Source organism: Penicillium oxalicum, chromosome II (genome assembly GCF_001723175.1).
Source record: "Penicillium oxalicum strain HP7-1 chromosome II, whole genome shotgun sequence".
NCBI lineage: Eukaryota > Fungi > Ascomycota > Eurotiomycetes > Eurotiales > Aspergillaceae > Penicillium > Penicillium oxalicum.
Window position 1 is genome coordinate 2,721,240 of NC_064651.1, and position 20,213 is coordinate 2,741,452.

Below are 20,213 nucleotides of genomic sequence, written 5' to 3' on the forward strand. Positions count from 1 at the left end.
CTGACTCCAGTCCCAGTCAACGCTTGTAGGGGCACAGCCACTGTCCTGCCATTGAAAACTTCATACCATCGTGGAAAAATATAGCCAACAATGGCAGGCCGTCTTACAGTTCATCGGCCGACGCCAACCACCGCAAGTTTCACTGTTTCCAATGCGCCACGACGATCGAATCCCACCGCAAAGGTTCTGTTCGGTCTTCAGATCCTGCTGCGTACTCTGCTGTTTTTCTGTGTCATAGGCGTGGGGGTTACTAGGCTCCGAAGGCAGTTTTTTGAAAAAGGCAGCTTTTTGACTATCTCGTGGGAGGATGTATGGTCAAGTTCCGCAGGTGACTATGTCTGTCAATTGGTGGACTCGTATAACCCCTCGGTACTTGTGGTGGTTGGCGGGTTGGTCTTATACGGGGTGTTCAGAAGGGGTTATACAGGTGAGTTGGCCATTCGATCTCCAGCGCCACGTGACGGACCCGTGCTAATATGGAAGCAGAGGAATCACTTTTGGTCATTCGAGGATTCGGCATTCAAACGTCCACCTCATCCTCCACCTACCTTTCAACAGCTGCTACCAGATTCATACCCACGACCCAGATTCAAGACATTGTGATTCACGAAGCTTTTAAGGGGTTCGAAGTTCGCTTTTACTTGGCTGTCATCGTAGAGGGAGAGCCGGGTGTTTTGGTGGTCTTCCCTGTATGTCTCGATCCTTGCAAAAGTGCAGTACACAACACAGCTGACGCAATCTTCCTACGAAATAGCAATTGTTACCTGGCAGGGAAATTCTGGAAGAAGTTTGGAGGGGTTCTCGGCGTTGTTTGTACGACACAAAGTCGTGACATGCGAGCAGATGATTCAAATTTTCCTGAATTGACAGCGCGATTTCATAAGACGCGGTCACTAGATTTGAAAGATAGGGGAACTTGAGCTTGCATCTCACATCATCTGCTTCACAATAGGGATCAGGCATCCTCGCCTTGTCCACCAGCAGCTTTGACTGCATCTTTGCGCTGCTTGGCTGCGAGCCATTTGGCGTTTCGGACGTCCACAGCTTCGGTCTTTGACTTCTGCAAGACGGGAACATATTTGCCCCCCGTGCGTGCATCGTCGCCTCCGAGCCAGATCTTGGCGCCCCGACTCTGCTTTTTGCTTGCGCCTTGCTTGGCGTCCATTTGAGACATCATGCTGCGATCACCTTGGCTCACGACCAAGTCCAGGAGTGCCCCGGCCAGGATCTCATCCATCTTGCGCTGTCTCCAAACAGTCCAAAGACTTTCAACAGCCCCCTTCATGCCATACTTGCTGTCACCTTTGGCGCTTCGGCTTTTGTTGAGCCGTGGGTCGCCGGCATAGACCCAGTCGAGAGCGTCCTCTCGGCTACCGCTGTTCTCATCCGGGAAGACGGTGTCCCATAGCACAAGAGGCGCGTCAGAAGCCATCTCATATGCCGGCTTGCGGGGGTTCTTTGTGATATCCAACAGGTCTGGTACGATGGAAGGCGACTCAAGTCCTTGACCAACCAGAAAGAGGATGGCCACCATGTGGCGGACCTGATGCCACAAAAAGGCTGAACCGTACAGATCAAACGAGTACACCTGAGGAGTTGTTGGCTCGGGTTGTTGCTTGGAAAGCATGTCCACGTCTGCTTGGAAGTCTTCCGTGATTTGGAACCCGGGTTGACCGACGAAACCTAGGGGGTTCGTTTTTGGATTGACAAGGTGGATATCGGAATGGAAGATAATTCGTTCAAAGTTCTCAATTTGCTTGCTGGTATCCAGTTTGCAAAAGTTTCGGAAATCATGCGTGCCCTCAAAGTACTTGGCGGCTTCGCGCATAGCTTCAATGTCGAGCCAGCCCTCACGATACTTGGTTCGCTCACCTTTGCCAGTTCCCCCGCGGTTTTCAAAGCCAAGCGGCCCGGGCGTAGGAGAAAATGCTGGTTGTGTAAAGAAGTACCGATAACGACGCTCGCGGCAAGAGAACCGAGCATCGAAGCCTTCAGGAGGATGGGGACACCATGCGAGAACGCGAATATCATCAGGCAAAACCCGATTCAAAACTTGTATGTAAGAGATTTCATCGGCAATGTCATCCCACTCTGGGTCTGCGGCGGTCTCTTCTAGCTGCATCGGATCGCCCTCTTGTGTATTTTCGATTTCAGCGGAAGAACTAGTCTTAGGCGGAGGCCTGGCAGACCGAACTCTGAGACCGATCACCTGTCCAAACGCACTGACGCCTCGATCAGTCCTTCCAGCCTTGGAGTAATCACATCCATCCCAATGGATAGAGTAGGGCCGTTGCTCTCGAGGCTGGGTATCAACTGGCTCATCCGCGGAGGACGTCTGGGGGAGGATGAGACGGGTTCGGCGCAGAGCTTTCCACAGAGTCTCCTCGATTGTAGGCAATGGCGTGCTGTTTCCATTGGTATGTTCCAATCCATTGTAGCGCTGACCGAGGTAGGCAAACTTCAGGGCGATGAAACGAGTCTGATACTTCGACGGGTCAAAGTCGCGCTCGCCCTTTTGGGCACGCGCTTTACCGGGCTTGTGACAGATATCGCCGTCCGGAGAGTGTAGTCGCTTTTTCGACGAGGTAGTGTACTGATCGGCAAGTGGGATCGCAGGTTCGCTGACATCTGTTGCAATGGGCGCCGGACAAATTGATTCACCCGCAGAAGGAGTTGGCTCGGTATATTTCGTGGTCTGCGAATGAAGCTGCCGTTCAAGCTCAGTGATGCGCTCGATCAGACTGGAGTTACTCCAGGTGCTGTAATCAGGATGCGCCTCGTCCCTGGTGGCCGCCATCGTTTTGGAATTTTGGGTGTGTCCCGAGCTTATCAAGCGTGCTTGATGCGTATGGAGAGAATTTCGAGAAGATTTTAACAGCCAGTGGGTCAGTGGGATCCTCCGCATGCCACAAGTGAAGACTGGCAAGCCTAGCCAACGTGCTGAAGAAGCGCAGGTGCGGAAGGTTCTCAAGTGAGCAAAAAAAATGGAGCCCGCGGGGAGATTCCGTATTTGGCATACAGTAATCTTTCCCGTACTGTAATGTTCCTGCAGCTTAGCGTAGTGGAAAATCGCATGTGGATTCGTTCATGCGGTCGAAAGCGCATCGATTGATGGACTGGAAGCACTCAAGTCATACATAAAGCCTGAAATCTGGAATGCGTGAATCAGATTGAAGCAATGGAAATGTCACTACTTATTCCTCGAAAACTCAATGGTAAAATACTCAGCGAGGCAGAACGCTGGACCTTTCTTACACAATGTTGCAGATGGATCCAGTACATAAGTACCTAGACTCTGGGACGTTCTGCACACGTCCACAGCCCAAGCCATTTAGCTCATAGGATCTTATCTCGGATTGATCACAGCATTCGGGTCACTACGGCAGATCTGACGATGTCATCCACCACCTACACTTCCCACTGGCAGCGGTAGTCTCTTTCTACTCAAGATGGCCGATGAAGGAGGGTTAGACACCGAAACGACGGTCACCCTGCTGATTCTGGGCGACTCTGGATGCGGCAAATCCACATTTCTATCGTGAGTCCCCAATCTGACTGCTTGACTCAGGCTTCGAGGCCATCGGCTTTTCCCCACCCGATCTATAAACAAATGTACGGGTCAAGATTGAACTTCCCTAATCGAGATGAGATTTCGTGAATCAGACGCTTGAAAAATGGCAAACGAATGATGCCATCCCAGTCTGGGACTGGGCATGCCCCCCAATTTGAAATGCTACGGGACAGCGATCAGCCATTCACCTTTGATATACGCTTCTCAAAGAAAAAATTCACACTAGAGGCCTATGATACTTCCAATCCTAATCAGCACTGGACAAGCCTCCGCCCCGATGTGGTTGTCTTGGCCTTTGACATCTCGAATCGAGAAACACTGAATGGCCTGAAAGCAGTGAGTGGGCACCCATACTTATCCTGGATCCTCTCGATATAGCATCTTCCTGGATTAACGACAGCATGTACCAGTGGCGCCACGATATTATTCGCTACTTCCAGCATGGCCAAGGTGAGCGAATTCCGGTATTGATGCTTGGATTGAAACGTGACCTTCGCAAAGAAGGACCGGATATCATATATCCACAAGAAGTAAGAACCCACGGACAATCCACCAAAAATTTGCTAGCAGCGTGTTAACGAGAATTCGTTAGACATATCGGATCGCCCAGGAGTTGCGATGTGACAGATATGCAGAATGTTCAGCCATGACGGGTGAGCTACTCGCAGAGACATTTGAGGATCTGGCAAGGCTTGCTGGCATGACGACCACCGACAAGGGTGGGCAAAGTGCCGGAGGCTGCACAATTCTATAGAGATCACCAATTCAAATGCGAACCATGAACAAACAAATCCAATTATCTTATCCAATTTCAAGTGGTTCTGGCACCTACCTCAGGTAGGTTGCAAACGAATTGTCCATGTAGTCGAGAATCGTCAAAGAAAGTCATGAACCCTTATCTATGAGATACATAATGACAGTCAAGATCTTTTGACGCATCATTGCACGTGCAATACCCAATGCATCCTCATTTCGCGCTTCAACCTAGTTCAGGTACATGTAGGTACGGAGATGCCAGGGATCCTTCAGTAGCAGATGTAGTGCGGCGCTCGCAGCATGCCCAGCCCCATGTTGATGGGATGAAACCTAGTGGTGCATATACCTCCTTTCGGTAGAGTCGCACCGACCTGTTACATACCGAGCACCCTGAGAGATTATCTATTCAACTACAAGACCATCAAATAACCGAGCACAACCTTCGTTTCAAATACTAGAATATACATACAAGGAGAAACCAAGGCAACGATTAAGTCCACCTTGTTTGATTGACAGCACAGGGCTTTCCCCCAGTGACGTCAAGTCACTGGATCTCTTTCCCTCATAAGCGCCAGGTCAATGGTTGTCATCGCTATTCCTCCCCGATGTGACAAACTGTGAAGATCAGAAGAAGGGTTGTGCTGGATAAAGACAAGGCCTGAAGCCACTGATGCAAAAGGATTGAAAGATTCCCGGTGAGAGCTCGATTTTCTTCTGCTTTTTTTCAGTTTCACGCTTTTTGGACATTTTGACAGAAACTAGGATAGACAGGTCGGGGTATTTTTTTCGCACGAGGTGGGGTTGTCCCATTGTTGCCAATGGAGCTGAAACTGATGAGCCAGACAAGAGCCTTCCCCCTCTTCCATAACGTCCTGGGTAGAACATTAGGCAAATGTTACAATAGCTCGGCGTGGCTGAAGACCCATGACCGAAATTTCCCCGTAGACGCCTCCCCTAGTCTCTACCTAAGTGGATTTACCACTTGGCCTCGCCAGAGGCAGCGGCGGGCTGAGACTCAGCAGCCCACTCGCCCTGGGGGGCAGAGCTGGCAGCCCAGTCGGCACCGTCAGCCTCCCAGGAGGTAGCACCGACAGCAGCGGAGGCAGCAGCGAAAGCAGTGCCGGGGTTGCCAGCACCAGGGGCGGAAGCGTCCCAGTTCTCACCAGCAAAGCCGGACTCGATGGCACCGGCACCAACCTCCTCAGCGCTGGCGACCTTGGTCTCGTCAGCGATCTCCTTGTTCTCCTCGGCCTCAGGGTCGCGGTAGAAGTAGAGATCGACAACGGCGTCCCACTCAGTCTCACGGGTAGCGAGAGTACCACGGAGGCGGAGGACCTCACGGGCAAGCATCCACCAGACGAGACCGATGGCGTGGCGACCCTTGTTGTTGGTGGGGATGGCAACATCGACGAAGTCGGTGGGAGAGTCAGAGTCGCAAAGGGCAATGACGGGGATGTTGACGTAGCTGGCCTCCTTGATGGCCTGAGCATCGGTGCGGGGGTCGGTCACGATGATGAGACGGGGCTCCTTGAAAGAGCGGGTGATGTAGTTGGTGAAGTTACCGGGGGTGAAGCGACCAGCAATGGCAGTGGCACCGGTGTGGGTAGCGAACTTCAGGACAGCGCGCTGGCCGTAGGGACGAGCGGAGATGACACAGACATCGGCGGGGTTGTCAATGGCGGCGATGATACGGGCAGCCAGGACAATCTTCTCCCTGCGCAAGACAAACAGGCGCGTTAGATCCCATCCTTCGCAAATCAAGGCCTGAAGTGTTTCATGTCTCTACATACCAGGTCTTGCCGATGTTGATAACGTTAACACCATCGGGACGGGTCTTCCAGAGGTAAGGCTCCATGTGCACCTGGAGGTTCTTGGAACCAAGGTGGCACTGAGCAGCAAGGAGCATCTCAATGTCCTGCGAGGTAGGGTTGAAAACCGGGGGGAGCTGAGAGGGGGCCATTTTGGGCGATTGATTGATTGATGAGGTTTGAAAGATCAATCGTCTGGCTCTTGTCGTAGAGGTAAAGGGAATAGAAGCTCGCAGTCGAATCGCGAAAGGTTTCACGCCGCGTTCCGGGAGAATTTCGCTTGCGGGTTGTGAGACTTAGGGCTAGGGCAGCGACCGATAGTCATGGATATGTCTAGCCTTTCCCGTCAGGCAGAAACCCTCTCATTGTATTGTGCCTGAGGCCACAAGACACCATCCTCAAATCATTCTAGCGTCTTTTTCGGCTGCTCGGCGGTACGATTCCCCGGCAAAAGGTTGCCCAGCAGAACTTCGCGGTTGTCACGGCCGGCTCAAGACCGGAATTCGATAAGCACTCGAAATAATGCCTCCGCGTGTCCCAATGCAGCCGCAAGTGAGGGCCTTTACAGGTATCGTTGTTCTCCGTTATCAATCAAAAAGTGCGCCTGTACCTGACAGCAATGATTCGAGCAGGTAGCCTCCTTGGACTTGGCCCGTTGACTACCTGTACATCACACGCGACGAAGACCGTACCTCTACGGACCGCTTCTACAAAAGCGACTGCCTCGCCCCAGAAGCGCTCTGACTTCTTCAAGCTCGCACAAGCGCGTCAGCGCAAAACTGCGAACCTCTCCCGACAAAAGGTTCTCCAAGCCGAACGAGAAGCTTCCCTCGGCGACCCTATCAAGAGCAAGCCCACTCCTTTCATTCAAGAAATCGAAGCTATCCAGACCGGCTCTCCAAATTCAACCGCTATTTCAGGTCTGAATTACTACCTGAAAGCCGATGAGCTCAGTGGCGCATTGCAATTTTCCAAGGATCTGGTCGAACCCTTGCAGAACCCAGATCGGGATACTGCCGACCCTCAATTGGAGAAGGAAGCCGCTGAACTGCATCAGAAGGAACACCAGAATGCACAGGATGCAATTCAACGCATTGTCAACCTCAGTAATGGCAATACCAAAGACCGCTTGCGCCTAAATGTGCAAAAGTGCATCGAACAGTTCGGGCGACATAACACCGACCAATACCTCCCGCCCAAGCCATCGAGTGCATTGCAGGCGTCTTTGTCTGGTCAGCCGGAGAAGGTTCCTCGGATCGGGGTCGACACTGGTTCTCCTGAAGTACAGGCCGCAATCTTAACCGTCAAGATCATGAACCTGTACCGTCATCTGCAAGGCGCCAACAAAGACAAACACAACAGGCGCAACCTTCAAATCCTGGTCCACAAGCGACAGAAGCTTCTACGATACATTCGTGAAAAGGAGCGCGGAGGTCCCCGGTGGCAGAATCTGATGCAAACGTTGGGATTGTCTGATGCCGCGTGGAAAGGCGAGATCGCCCTATAGACCGTGATACGCCGATATTATCATAATGTTCTGGCTGGGGTGTTTTAGTTCTTAGCAATAGTTGCCACTGTACAAATAGCAAGTTTTCCATCATGTTTCAAGAACCACCTTTGGTTTCATTCAATATAACCAGAGCATCAGGCCCGACTTGTGCCTTGCTTAGACAAAAGGTTGTGAGGTCTAATTCCTCCTTGGTCGCCAACTTGTCGTCCGAGTACAACAAAGTTTATGGTTCAGCAGCAGTCTAAGGGGGCGACCGGGCAAGAGACATCGGAGGATGTCATTGCTCCTGCTACATTGATCTTCTCCATGGCTTTACAACCTCTTACTTAATCAAGCGCTTTCCAGTCTTTAGAGCATACCTAAATTCCGATGTCCAATATTCCTTGATCTGCTGCCCTAAACCTGACTGGTGTCATCCACCAACCCATGCCTCTACTACAATAAGACAGAGCATACCGCGACCACGTATATAAATGACCCCACGTTAGGTTCGATACCATCAGGGAGATACCTTATTGAATAAGTCGAAAGGGTATATGCAGTTGACTTTCTATCAATTTCTGCAGAGCGAAGGAAAGTTCAGCGACAAGAGTGACCCATGCGAAGCTGGGGCTCCTCATCGTCGACTCGGCTATGAATCAGTCAAAACTTCAAAAGACCTTTCGAATAGCTTTTTACGCTCACCGCCTGCTTTCCCTGAATTGATTCTCAGGACTCGAGCAGCCCATCACGTGAGAGCGGTGGTTGACTTTCTGATAAGAGGTGGATGTTACAAGGCGTGAAGGGAGCCTGAGGCGCAAAAGAAGAATGAATCGCCCACCGCCCTCGAGCTAGGCACATTCTGCCCCCCGAGCGGAGATGATTTTTGGCACGTCGCCATCATGATCTCAGGATACACAGGCAATCGATAGATAAACAACTTCTCCACGACAATATCATTCGTCTAGTCTGCCTCACAAACATTCGAACGAAAAGTGACAGTCTCAAGTGTCCACACGCGACTTCTCAAACAAACAGAAATGAGAGAACATTAACAGCGCCTGATTCGCTCGTCCTTCTCATCTCTCTCACGTCACTGGCCGCTCGCGAGAGTCCTCGACTTCTCTAAGAATTTCCGCCCTCACTTTCTTTCCTCCCTTTTTCGCCTTTATCACCAACCTCTTTCTGTGCTCTTGGGCCCATACTCGCCTTCTCTCTCTCTCTCTCTCTCTCTCTCTCTCTCCCCTTCAGTCCCTGCGAGGGGCGGAAGTAGTCACCATAATGCCACCACGAACTCGATCGAAGCCGTACGGGCCAGACTCCCCGAATGCTGCTCAAGGGCTACCTGACCCTGCTCCTCGCCGCCGCCGCACAACCCGCTCCGTGTCTGCTCAACCACAAGAAGAACAGCCTGCCCAGCCTCTTCGCGAGCCGAAGACCCGCAAGACCCGCGGCAAGGCCTCTTCCCGCGGAAGAAAGGTATGTGATTCACTTATTCAGGTCCGAGTGCACTGCCTGACCGGCATGTTTTTATTTTTAAGAAGGTGACACGACCGACTGCTTCCGCATCCGCCGACGGCCTCCAGGAGGAGCAGCTAGAGGCCAGCGCTCTCAGCTCGGATGTAAATTCTCAGCCACAGATCGAGACGGTGAGATCCTCCAATATTGCGCAACATCTGCTAACAGCAGTGCGATCAACGATCGACCGCTTTCCTTTCGTCTAGCTACTAAAGTCGGCGTCATTTCTATAATGATTGAGTGCTGACAATTTTGTGGCAAGCAGAACCGTGCAGATGATGGGACAGATGATGCCCGTCTTGCGACTCCGTCAGTTGAGGTCCCCGCAACTGTTCTCCAATCGATTGAAACCAGTGAGCCCGAGACGACTGCTCCTACATCTACAGGGTGTGAGTCGCCGAAAACCCCATCGTCTCCCGCTCCGTCCCCTGGTCCCCTCTCCGTTCTACTGTCGCCGGCCGCGGCCGAGGCCGGCGAGCAGAGTAGCTCCCCGAACCCGATCACTTACAATCTGGTTGATGATTTTGGTCGCCCCCGACCTGGCTGGCTGATGACCCAGCTGCGGGAGGCCTACCGTTTCTACATCCGTAGCACAGGTCTACTCGTGGACGCTGCTACTCCCGTTCCCATTCCCGCACTGAGATGGCCCATGAATATACCCATCTTGAACTTGGACAACATGGCCCCAGCACAATCTGCCTTGGACGACATTGAACTGATTTCCACCCTTCGTGCAGTATTTTCTCTCCAACGGAAGTCAGACTCTCGCTCTCGCCCGCAATCTGGATCCGCGCAGCTACCATCACCCTCGCAGTCTCATGTCCTTCGTCCCCAAAACGCTTCGCCGATTCGCCGAACGCGTACCCCTCGTTCGCGACGATCAAGTACCCATCGTACAGAGGGCTCTGAAAGTTTCAGTCGCACATTGTTCCGTCTGCCGGAACTGCTCTCTTCACACAATGAGGCTGAGGCCGACAGCGGACAAGCCGTCGAAACTAACTCTGCTGAACAGCAGGAATTTGTAGATGCTTCCGCAACAGTTGTCGCGAGAACGGAATCTCCCGCCCCTGCTCCTGCGACCCCAAAGCGTGAAAGAGCTGCGTCTCCCGTTGCGCCTCTTACCGCACCTCCGGCGGCTGTCAACGGCTCACCAGGATGGAGCAGATGGATTTTCAACGGCGTCTCGCGAAGATGGACGGTCCTGAGAAGTCGACTCAATCCCGAAGAAAACGATGATGAGGCTCATTCCGGTATGACGATCTCTCCGCCCTTGCTTCCCCTTCCTGACTTCTGATTCTATACTAACAGTAGCCAATGCTGGTGAAACAGTCGCTGCCAGCAATTCCCCCACATCCTTTCCGCCAATCTCCCAGGCGGCTGCTGACCGCAATGAAATCGCTGAAGACCCGGAGGCCACTGCAGATGTAAAAAACATACAAGCTGCCGTTTCTGCATCATTCCCTGCGCCCACGGTCTCGATTGCTTCGAGAGCTGTTGAGAAGATTTCAAATATACTGTCCCCGCGTCGTATTCAGGCGCGCACTTCTTCAACCATTTCCGCCTCGCCTCGACGAAGACGTCGAGCCACATCATTTGTCGATGCTAGGACGCTGCTCAACCCTGATGCGCCAACATCCGGCCAGGGCTACGAGAGCCAACACTCATTCGTCAAACGCCGGCAAGCTGCTCGTTTAGCTATTGAGAGAGAACAGCGGGAGGCTCGCAATCGTGAGCTCGCAGACGCAAAAATTGCCGAGGCCGCCGTCCGAGAAGCCACCCGGCGCAAGGCACTTGCTGCCGAATTCACAACCTCATTGCGTCCGGCCATTCCTCACCGCAGATCTACGGAGCGGCCTGGCCAGAGTGAACAAGGAAATCCTACTTCAGACATAACTGGTCAGACGGCTACTGGCTCTGTCCCTAAAGCAAACGAGTCAAACCCGCGCAAGCGCAACCGTGGCTTTGGTCTTGATGAGGACGACCTAGCTGTACATGAGGAGGACTTCACCCCAGAAGAATGGAACGTGCTGAAGGTTCAAGTGGAGAAAGCAGAAGAAGAAGCGGCGAAAGCTGCCCAAGAGCTCGCCCCCCCTACTAAGAAACGTCGCGTTGATGAAAACCCTCAGCAGCAGAAGCGAACCCGGCAATCAGACCGTCATAATACCTCAGGAACGTCACGCCAGACCCAACCTCCAGCCCGTCAACCAGGTTTCATTCCGAACAAACGAGGAACCTTTGCACCTCCCGATCTTCCTACGATCGATTCGAGCCGACTTATGAGCGATCCAGATTCCCCTTCAAACACCAAAGATCCTCAAACCACACCCCAAACTCCTTCAGATGACGAAATTAATATGCCTGGTGCGTTCCACGGATCAAAGTCTAAAACCAAGAATAAAGATCCTCCAAGCTCTCCCAAAGGTACGACCGTCAGTGGTGTCATTGTCCCAGAGCGTCCTTTTTCCTATTGCGATTTGGACACAGCCGTCGCATGGCTGAGAACTCGTTCAACCCACCGAATGAGAAGGACGGTGCGCAACCCGCGCTTGACTCATTCCTCATCCCTCGCATCAGATGGTGAGACTCTTAAAACAGTTGGGCCTTCGCAGGTGGGAGCGATGAAAGCAAATCTGAGAGCGGCGAATCAGCACATCATGACACAACAATGTCGCGATAGTACCCGCAATGACAAGATTGATGAGCAGCGATTTGCCCACCGTGAAGAAACCGCTGCGTCGAGCTCTTCCCGCCCTGTTGTACGGTTCAAGCTTCCCGAATCTTTCTTTGTCCCCGAACCCTCCCCAAGACGTCGAGTGTCAGACATAGCTTGTTCGGTTGGAAAATCTGCGGCGTGGTTTTTAAACACCCGCACCCCACTTCGATCAGTGCTCAAGCGAAAACGCGAGACTCAAGCACCTGCCTATGACAATCTCATGTCATCCCCTGACCTACCCAATCCCCCACGTCTGATAAAGCGGCCACGAGGTGCTCAGGCACCAGAAATCTCTGGCTCATCCTCCTATTTCTCGTGGCGCACAGGGAAACCCAAGAAGGCGGCTGCCTCTCCTCTGCCTTCCCCTACTCCCCAGCGTTCCCCGTACAACGTTGCATCACGGCTCGTCTCCCTGGCCCAGGGCCTTTTCACCACTGGATTGCCGCCTTCATCTCCACCCGCGGAATCAGCGTGGAATCGGGGCTTCCCAGGCACGGACCTGTGGGCTTCATCCTCAAGTGCTTCGTCGGACTCAGGGATCGACGAGCCGGGTCTTTCCCCTTATTCCCCAACTTTGCGACGTTCTCCATATAACCTGGCCCTTCAATTCGCGTCCCTGACCCCCGATTGCTTTGCAGCAGGACGACGGCGCTCATCTCCGCTCACTGTTGTGCCGCATTATCCGGCTCGGAGATACGGCCCACTTTCAGGATATATGGCTAACAAACTCCCAGGATACGTCGCTAACAAGCTCCACTCGAAATTAGTCTCGGAGAACGACATTGAGACCGAAAATGTCAATGATGAGCAGGGGTCTTCTCCATTGACTCGTGCTCGCAACAAAGCCGAGCAATTCAAGCCAAAGACACCCAGTCGACTTCGGGAATCAGCTCGCTTCCCCACCAGCAATCAGTCGACCCCGGCCGGCCTTGACATGTCCTCGCCCTCCTTCAGTGATGCGTTCCAGAACAGCACCCCGGTGCAGTCTCGCCCCCTCCCCGTGGACGACTCCCCCTTCCTCGTACACGCCGATAAGATCCCGCCCCTGGCGGGACCCACGACCTCCGACTCATCTCTCCCGAGATTGCAGTCTGAGGGTGAGTTGCCAAGAACCATCCAGAATGCCCACGGCATCTACTGACTCATCGTTCGCCCAGCAGTGTTCCCAGCACAGGCCGAGACAGAAGGTTCCACGGCACCTCTTGCCGCCGAGGTGGCTTGGCTGTCCGAGACACTACCTGATGGCCAGTTCGACCGGTTGAAGTGGCCATCCAGTCGAGAAGTCATTGAGCACTTCAGGATCGATTCCAACTCTCTCAAAATTGTCAACGAAGAATCCCAACCCAAGGGGACTGACTTTGCGCAATACCTCCAGGACCTGTTCGAGAATTGTGGCGCAGATCCAACTGGGGTTCCCATGAGCATGTGAGCTTTTCAAGTTTGATGTCTGGTGATAGATGGAGGTGAATATAAGCTTTCGGTTATATCCGCTCTCGGACGTTGGTCCACGAAAAAATCTCGATGGATGGCTTTGACTTGCTGTTTTCCACCTTTCGCCAAGTTGATTGTTTATTAGAGCGGAATTTGAATAAAACGCTTGACGTCGAAGCTCACATTCATCATTCCCTTTCCTGGTGTTTCCTGGGGCACCAGTGAGTCGTCTCTCTCCTCTTGATGAGGATCTCAGTGCAAAAGTCTCAGTAGCCTGGATCCAAGGAGGCCATCGTCGGTGTTAAGAAGAAGCCAAGGATGGAGAGAGAGAAAGAGAGTACGTGATCTGGAGTCGTAATCACAAACAAAGGTGGTCGGTCCACGGGCACACTGAGGAAAACAACCTCAGAAGGATATGAACCAAGAGCAAACCCCGCGTGCAGCTCGCATGAGCCTGCTTCCGATACCCACAGGAAGGATTCTCGTCCATGTTGGAGACAGGGCTTTGGATGGACTGCCGTGGGGCAAAACGTGCCAGACCTCCAGGGGCTGACGACAGCGCTCCTGTGTGACGATGTCCCTGGCAGAAAGCTGTAGTTGTGAGATAGATTGAGGTTGGCCGATGTAGCTTGCCATCATCACAAAGGGATGGTCGGGTTCAAGACGTGGAATTAGAGTGAACTGTACTAAGCGATTCGAACACGCGCTTGATGTCCACATGGTCGTTTCACTGCCTCTGAAACGCCCCTGAAGGATATGGCGGTATCAGTGCGAGGGGAAGGAGAAGGAGAAGAAGAGCAACTTGGCGTGAGGTCATTGAGCTCAGGTGGTTGGCCACGGGAGAAACAAGGTTGATGGTTGAAACTTGGAGCAGCTCGAGGACTCTTCCAATGAACTCGGTGTCCAAAGTTGCTGGTCTATCAATACAACGACGCGCCAGAGCCTAGCCCTAGCTCACTACATAACCAAGGTTATGATTGATAAGTATTATCCTGTTTATCAATTGGATCCACTCCCCTTCGCGTAGTCGAGTGCATAAGTAGAGTATGTATAATGAAGGTGAGACATCTCCTGTCACAGGATATATCCGCATTTGATACCGAACAGAATCGAGCTTCAAAAAAAATCAGATCTCAGGAAGCTAATCATTAGTGATGTCTCAGGTCAGGCTTGTACCTAAACCTTACCTAGTACTACGGAGTCGAGAGTCAAAAACCAAGCGATTCCTGCCTACATGAGACCATTTCACATCTGATACCTCTCCAGCTACCTAGGTACCCTCTTCATCCTCCTGAGCCAAGTCCTCATATCAACCTTAAGATACCATCACTCAAGTCTCTCACATTGCCATCAAATTTGAAAACATAACCAAAGTCATCCACAAGCTCATTCCCGTCGGTATAGTTGATGCGACACGGATCGCCCGGTTGACTATTCATTTCATAGCTGGCCTGCCTCTCCCCATGCTCTTCGGTCTCGACATGATATGCAGCTCCATGAACGACCTCTCCCGGCGCATCTAGGAAGCTGAATACATGCCCCATAGCTTGCATTCATAGCCTATAAGGGTAGCGGGCCGAAGTTGTGGGTTGATTTCCAGGCCAAAGACATCGCAAAGCATGGCGGGATCAGATAAGCTTCCGTAGAAGAAATAAGGGCCCGTAGGTACAGTAGATGGGTGCTTGTGTCATGGTGTCCTTTCGAGCTGTAATAAATAGTTAGGTGGAGTAGATCTGAGCTTCTTGACGAACAGGGAGACTTTCGAGCTTAAATCTTAGGTCGGAGGAGGAGGGGAAAGGAGTTTGACAAACCGTCTACGAGTGTCGGTGCGTTGACGTCTCATACCATGGTGGACTAGATGGATCATCATTCTCAGAGGCAAAGTGATCCAATGCAAAGAATGCATGATGGTCCATATAAGACTTACAGGCATGAGACAGTCAAGTGAATAGCGCAACCAGCCCACCCTGACTAGGACTGCAACGAGAAGGAACTGGATTGCCAGAAGCGGAGTTGGTGTTTGTGTATTGGAGTCATATAAATATACAGCGAAATTGACTGGAAGAACATTGGAACCTTGGATTCTTGATTTCAAACCGCTCAAAAAAGAAGAAAATGCATGTGTCTGCACCAACAAGGGCATTACGACAAAACATGGCGTCCAAAGAGATTCCACCAATCGGGAGGCAAGTCTTGATAGCGAAAAAAAAACCGTCTGTCCAGTTCTTTAGACATTAAATACGGAAAAACCTGGAAGGGGTAAAAGAAAGGGGAAACACAGAAAAAAAAAGTGGTGATGAAATTCATGGACGAAGCGGCAATTGGAAGCTTAACCGAAAACCTTCAAGAAGCCCCAGAGACCGACTCCGCTGAGGACGGGGATTGTGAGGTTATCGTCCCAGCCCCAGAGGTCGATCAGCTCGCTCCCAGCAGCCACCACGCCGGACACGGCGCTCATGACGCCCAGGGCAAGGGTGCCGGTAATAGTAGTGGAAGCAGACCCCGTCTCCCATCCGAGAAGGCCGCGAACACAATCGGGGAGTAAGTTCAAGCGTCCCGTGAACATGAACGCGTCTGGGGGGTCGTTGGGGAAGCTGCCCACGGAGGGAACAAACCAGCCCCAGAAACTGGCCGCGGTGACAACACCAACCAACCAAGCGGCAAGTGTCCCCGCCAGACTCTTCCCTCGACGCAATTGCGGTGTGTGGCGTCCCCAGAGACGCCCAAACGTCGAGGCTGCAGTGTCGCACCAGCTGAGAAGAAGAACCCCCATCACGCCGACGTCCTTGGGGAAGAACCGCAAGACCACATATGCGCCAAGGAGGTACCAGATCACACCGTTGTACCCCGAGACTTCCGTCTCGCGCATCAGCGCACCGACGCACCGGATGTAAAGCTGGTTGATTTTTTCTGAACGATGGCGCAAAAAGTCCGTGGCGGCAATTGGTACTAACGCGGTGAAGAGCACTGGCGTGATCTGTGATGTCTGGACGCCACTCCGATACAGATGGAGGGTCACGAACCCGATCGAGACGTGCAAAAGTTTCCGAGGAATCTCATGACGATGAATGAAACTGCGATACCGGGTGTGGAGAGGAATCAAGCCTAGTGGTGAAGGAGAGCGAGAGATGTCGCGCAAAGCATTCGGCAATTTTGGAGAGAGGAAGCCATTGGAGGCAGGGCTGCCGTCAGTGGCCGGAGGGGAGGCAGGAATGTTTGGATTGGATCGACGTGGTGGCCGACGGCTGCGCGATGTAGGCGAGGAAGGCGAGGAGGTCGAGGCGCGGGGACTCCGCGATCGTTCAGCAGCAGGACTGGCTTCGGCGAGCCCCGACATGCGCTGTCGGCGAGATGCTGACCTCGTCGTCGGCGCAAGATACCCATCACGTGCCTCGGAGCTTTCAGACAATGAGGGCGAGGGTGATGTGACTCGAGGAGTCTCGGGAATAGATCTAGATGAGCTCGCCATTGCAGGCGATCGGAGTCGAAAATCGGGCAGTGGAGATGTCCAGAGAGAGCCCTGAAAAGGTCTAATGGAGGACTGGGCGCTGTCGCAGTCGGTGCTGCCGCAGTAGATCGCTGATCCTCTTAGCAACTGTATGTTGGGCGAAGGGACATATATATATATGATTGTAGATCGAAGTGAGGAGAAGAATATTATCAGTCACAAAGGATCAACTGTTCTGAGAGGGATTCAAACCACACGAAGAGGACAAACTATCCCGCAACGATCTATGCTTAGCGCAAAAAGCAGATGCGCTGATAGATCAGCTCCGTTTCCGCCCAGAGCCGCTGACACGTGATCCATATCTTATCGATAACGGATATGCATTTTTTTTTGCTCTGCACGTCTCGGCGGTCTTGCGATCGGCGACAGCGGACGCCGATATTTTGTGTGGTCGTTCCTGGTCAGTTCAAGTAATTCAATATGGCACCGAAGCCCGCCCCTTCTTCTCGAGCGTGGGATGCGCTCACGCCGTCACTCTCACAATGGACCCTGGAGGCCGTGGCCTCTATGGGATTTACACGCATGACTCCGGTCCAGGCCTCGGCCATTCCTCTGTTTATGGCGCATAAAGACGTCGTCGTCGAAGCAGTCACTGGCAGTGGTAAAACACTGTCATTTCTCATTCCTGTTGTGGAAAAGCTTTTGCGCGTGGAAGAACCGATCAAGAAGCATCACATTGGGGCCATTATCATCTCCCCGACGAGGTTCGTCGTTCATATCGACAGAGTATCGCATGCCTGGCTGTGCTAACCAACCTTTCTGCAGAGAACTTGCGACCCAAATTCACCAGGTGCTTTTGTCGCTACTTGAATTCCATCCCCCTTCCGCCGCAGCGATCCATCCCCCCGAAGGCGCTGCGCCGCGGTCAAAGTCCTCCTCCTCGGTCTTGAAAGTCGTCCCACAACTCCTACTGGGCGGATCTACGTCTCCGGCGGAAGACCTGAGCACTTTCCTCAAGAAGTCTCCGAACGTGCTCGTCTCTACGCCCGGACGACTGTTGGAATTGCTCTCCTCGCCTCACGTTCACTGCGCGCAGTCCTCCTTTGAGATGTTGGTGTTGGATGAAGCCGACCGTTTGCTGGATCTTGGCTTCAAAGATGACTTGCAGAGGATATTGCGGCATCTACCCAAGCAGCGCAGGACTGGTCTTTTCAGCGCCAGTATCAGTGAAGCTGTGGACCAGATCGTTCGCGTGGGTCTACGCAATCCCGTCAAGGTTGCCGTCAAGGTCAAGGGTGGCGCCGGCGCAGAAGATAAGCGGACTCCTGCTAGGTACAAAATTCCCCCGATCTTTTGAACCACTTTAATGATTGTCAATCATGCTGATCATCATCATAGTCTGCAAATGACATACTTGACGACTCCTCCGGCACACAAATTCTCCGTCTTGAAACAGATCCTCTCCACAGTTCAACCTACCCCACAAAAAACCATCTTCTTCGTCTCCACCTGCTCGAGCGTAGACTACCTTGCCCTTCTACTACCGATCATTCTTGGGACCAAATACACTCTGGTCCCTCTGCATGGAAAGCATCCTGCCAACGCTCGCCAAAAGAACTTTACCCGATTTACGACTGCGACCACCCCCGCTATTCTCCTCACCACCGATGTTGCTTCCCGTGGACTCGATATCCCCTCTGTGGATCTAGTCGTGCAAATTGATCCTCCCTCGGATCCCAAGACTTTCATTCATCGATGCGGACGGGCCGGACGTGCCGGACGCCGAGGTCTCAGTATTGTTCTTCTTCATCCGGGGCGTGAGGAGGATTACGTTTCCTTCCTGGAGGTGCGGAAAACCCCGGTCACCCCCTACAGCCTGCCGGGCTCCTCGGGGGATGAAGAAGCGGCTGCTGCGACGCAAAAGGTGCGGACTGCTATGCTGAAGGACCGGGCTCTTCACGACAAAGGCCAGAAGGCCTTTGTCAGTTGGCTCCGAAGCTACAGCAAACATCAAGCGGCCAGTATCTTTCGCGTGGCTGACCTCGACTGGGAAGCGCTGGGAAAAGCGTGGGGTCTTCTCAAACTCCCCAAAATGCCCGAACTGCGCAATTTTACCGGCGACAAAACCCTGGGCGTGAGCCTGGACTGGGATAACTATGCCTACAAGGACAAGCAACGAGAGAAACGACGCAAAGAGGCCATGGAAGAAGCCACCCACGGCGACACGCAGGAGCCAGAGGACTCTCGAAAGCGGCGAGCCACCGAAAACTCTGCCTGGAGCCACAATGCCGAGAACCGTGAGAAGAGACTGAAGCGCAAGGAGCTCAAGAAAGCGCGAAAGGAACAAGAACGATGGGAGCAGCTGCCTGAGGAAGAGAAGCAGAAAGCTCTCGAAACGAAACGGATGGTGGAGGAATTGCGCCAGAAGCATGAACGGGAGTACCGTGCTCGGCAGGCCGAACAGGCGTCCGCCTCGAAAACTTCAAAACCCCATGGCAAAGATGATGAATTCCAAGGCTTTGATTAGCCGCTTCAGTCGCTGCGATCATTTTCGACTCTATACCAATGACATGATGCGAACCCAATCTTTACTTTTTCTTCGGACTGATTGCAGAATTGAAGATTGCTCTGCTCTCCTCGTAAGGTCGTAGTCAGGCAAAAGTACGTCGGCCGGAAGTGATCGCTCGGCGCGGCTAGGGTAGTAATCCGGAATGGTCTGCGCTTCCAAGATCCATTCGTGAATTCCACGAGGCCAGAAGGTAATCTAGATCTTGATCTACAAAAAATGAGAGCCGATCAAATCACCAAGGTAAAATCACGAAATAGGGGGGTGGTCATGCAACCACGGATCCGTTCTCAGGTAAGCTCGACTCCACGACTGCAAACCAAGGAACCGTTCAGGTACCGTCCAGTTCGGGAATCTCTGCAGGTCTGCAGGTCTGCACCCCAACTACGGACGGCCGCAACACGCAGATCGGTCACGATCACTTTGATGTTCTCGATCTCGCGCTTGTTTGTTTATCGTGTTGCCTGGAGACTGGAAAGCCGACTTCTCCGATGGGATTCCGAATATTGTTCTGTCCATCTTTTGCTGAGAGTGCCATTAGAAGCGGGGGCCAAGCTTTGCCACGGAAGGTCGGTCTATCTGGGCACTTTTGGAAATGGACCGGAGGATCCGGAGCCAAAACCGACCGTTATTGTGTACATGGCACGATACTCTAATCGATACGGTCAATGAGATTGACCATGCAGACCACACGCATTGATTGAGGGACTGAATCCAATAGCAAAGCTCTCTGCCTCGAGCGTCGCTCTATCCAAACTCGCGGGGCGTCAAGAAGATTGTCACTCCATCAGGCCAGCGGGAACCCCGTGACCTCCGCACGGGGGATTTTCTGGATGGCGACCAACAGGCTGGCATCTAAGCCTCCCAATTCAATTTTGTCTTGGGAAATAATGCAGAACGATTTCGGAGCTAG

At 52.7% G+C, this 20,213-nt stretch overlaps 7 protein-coding genes across 7 annotated transcripts; 4 read left to right on the plus strand and 3 right to left on the minus strand.

Annotated features, from left to right (window-relative positions):
• Positions 1-955: 955 nt before the first annotated feature.
• On the minus strand, positions 956-2,797 carry POX_b02829 (uncharacterized protein; the record flags this gene model as incomplete). The annotated part of the gene is made up of 1 exon (XM_050111737.1): positions 956-2,797. One exon carries the CDS (start codon positions 2,795-2,797, stop codon positions 956-958), a length of 1,842 nt encoding a protein of 613 aa, XP_049972083.1.
• Positions 2,798-3,449: 652 nt separating this feature from the next.
• On the plus strand, positions 3,450-4,325 carry POX_b02830 (uncharacterized protein; the record flags this gene model as incomplete). Its single annotated transcript, XM_050111738.1, has 4 exons — positions 3,450-3,538; positions 3,664-3,907; positions 3,982-4,101; positions 4,164-4,325. The coding sequence occupies 4 exons, from the start codon at positions 3,450-3,452 to the stop codon at positions 4,323-4,325; spliced, it is 615 nt and encodes a 204-aa protein (XP_049972084.1).
• Positions 4,326-5,302: 977 nt separating this feature from the next.
• Positions 5,303-6,287, minus strand: POX_b02831 (40S ribosomal protein S0; the record flags this gene model as incomplete). The annotated part of the gene is made up of 2 exons (XM_050111739.1): positions 5,303-6,041; positions 6,118-6,287. 2 exons carry the CDS (start codon positions 6,285-6,287, stop codon positions 5,303-5,305), a joined length of 909 nt encoding a protein of 302 aa, XP_049972085.1.
• Positions 6,288-6,754: 467 nt separating this feature from the next.
• Positions 6,755-7,642, plus strand: POX_b02832 (uncharacterized protein; the record flags this gene model as incomplete). The annotated part of the gene is made up of 1 exon (XM_050111740.1): positions 6,755-7,642. One exon carries the CDS (start codon positions 6,755-6,757, stop codon positions 7,640-7,642), a length of 888 nt encoding a protein of 295 aa, XP_049972086.1.
• A 1,263-nt stretch (positions 7,643-8,905) lies between these two features.
• On the plus strand, positions 8,906-13,284 carry POX_b02833 (uncharacterized protein; the record flags this gene model as incomplete). The annotated part of the gene is made up of 5 exons (XM_050111741.1): positions 8,906-9,103; positions 9,166-9,273; positions 9,408-10,392; positions 10,451-12,952; positions 13,013-13,284. The coding sequence occupies 5 exons, from the start codon at positions 8,906-8,908 to the stop codon at positions 13,282-13,284; spliced, it is 4,065 nt and encodes a 1,354-aa protein (XP_049972087.1).
• A 2,331-nt stretch (positions 13,285-15,615) lies between these two features.
• POX_b02834 (CTP-dependent diacylglycerol kinase 1) lies at positions 15,616-16,755 on the minus strand (the record flags this gene model as incomplete). The annotated part of the gene is made up of 1 exon (XM_050111742.1): positions 15,616-16,755. The coding sequence occupies one exon, from the start codon at positions 16,753-16,755 to the stop codon at positions 15,616-15,618; it is 1,140 nt and encodes a 379-aa protein (XP_049972088.1).
• A 459-nt stretch (positions 16,756-17,214) lies between these two features.
• On the plus strand, positions 17,215-19,261 carry POX_b02835 (ATP-dependent rRNA helicase spb4; the record flags this gene model as incomplete). Its single annotated transcript, XM_050111743.1, has 3 exons — positions 17,215-17,498; positions 17,560-18,066; positions 18,133-19,261. The coding sequence occupies 3 exons, from the start codon at positions 17,215-17,217 to the stop codon at positions 19,259-19,261; spliced, it is 1,920 nt and encodes a 639-aa protein (XP_049972089.1).
• Between the last annotated feature and the right edge of the window lie 952 nt (positions 19,262-20,213).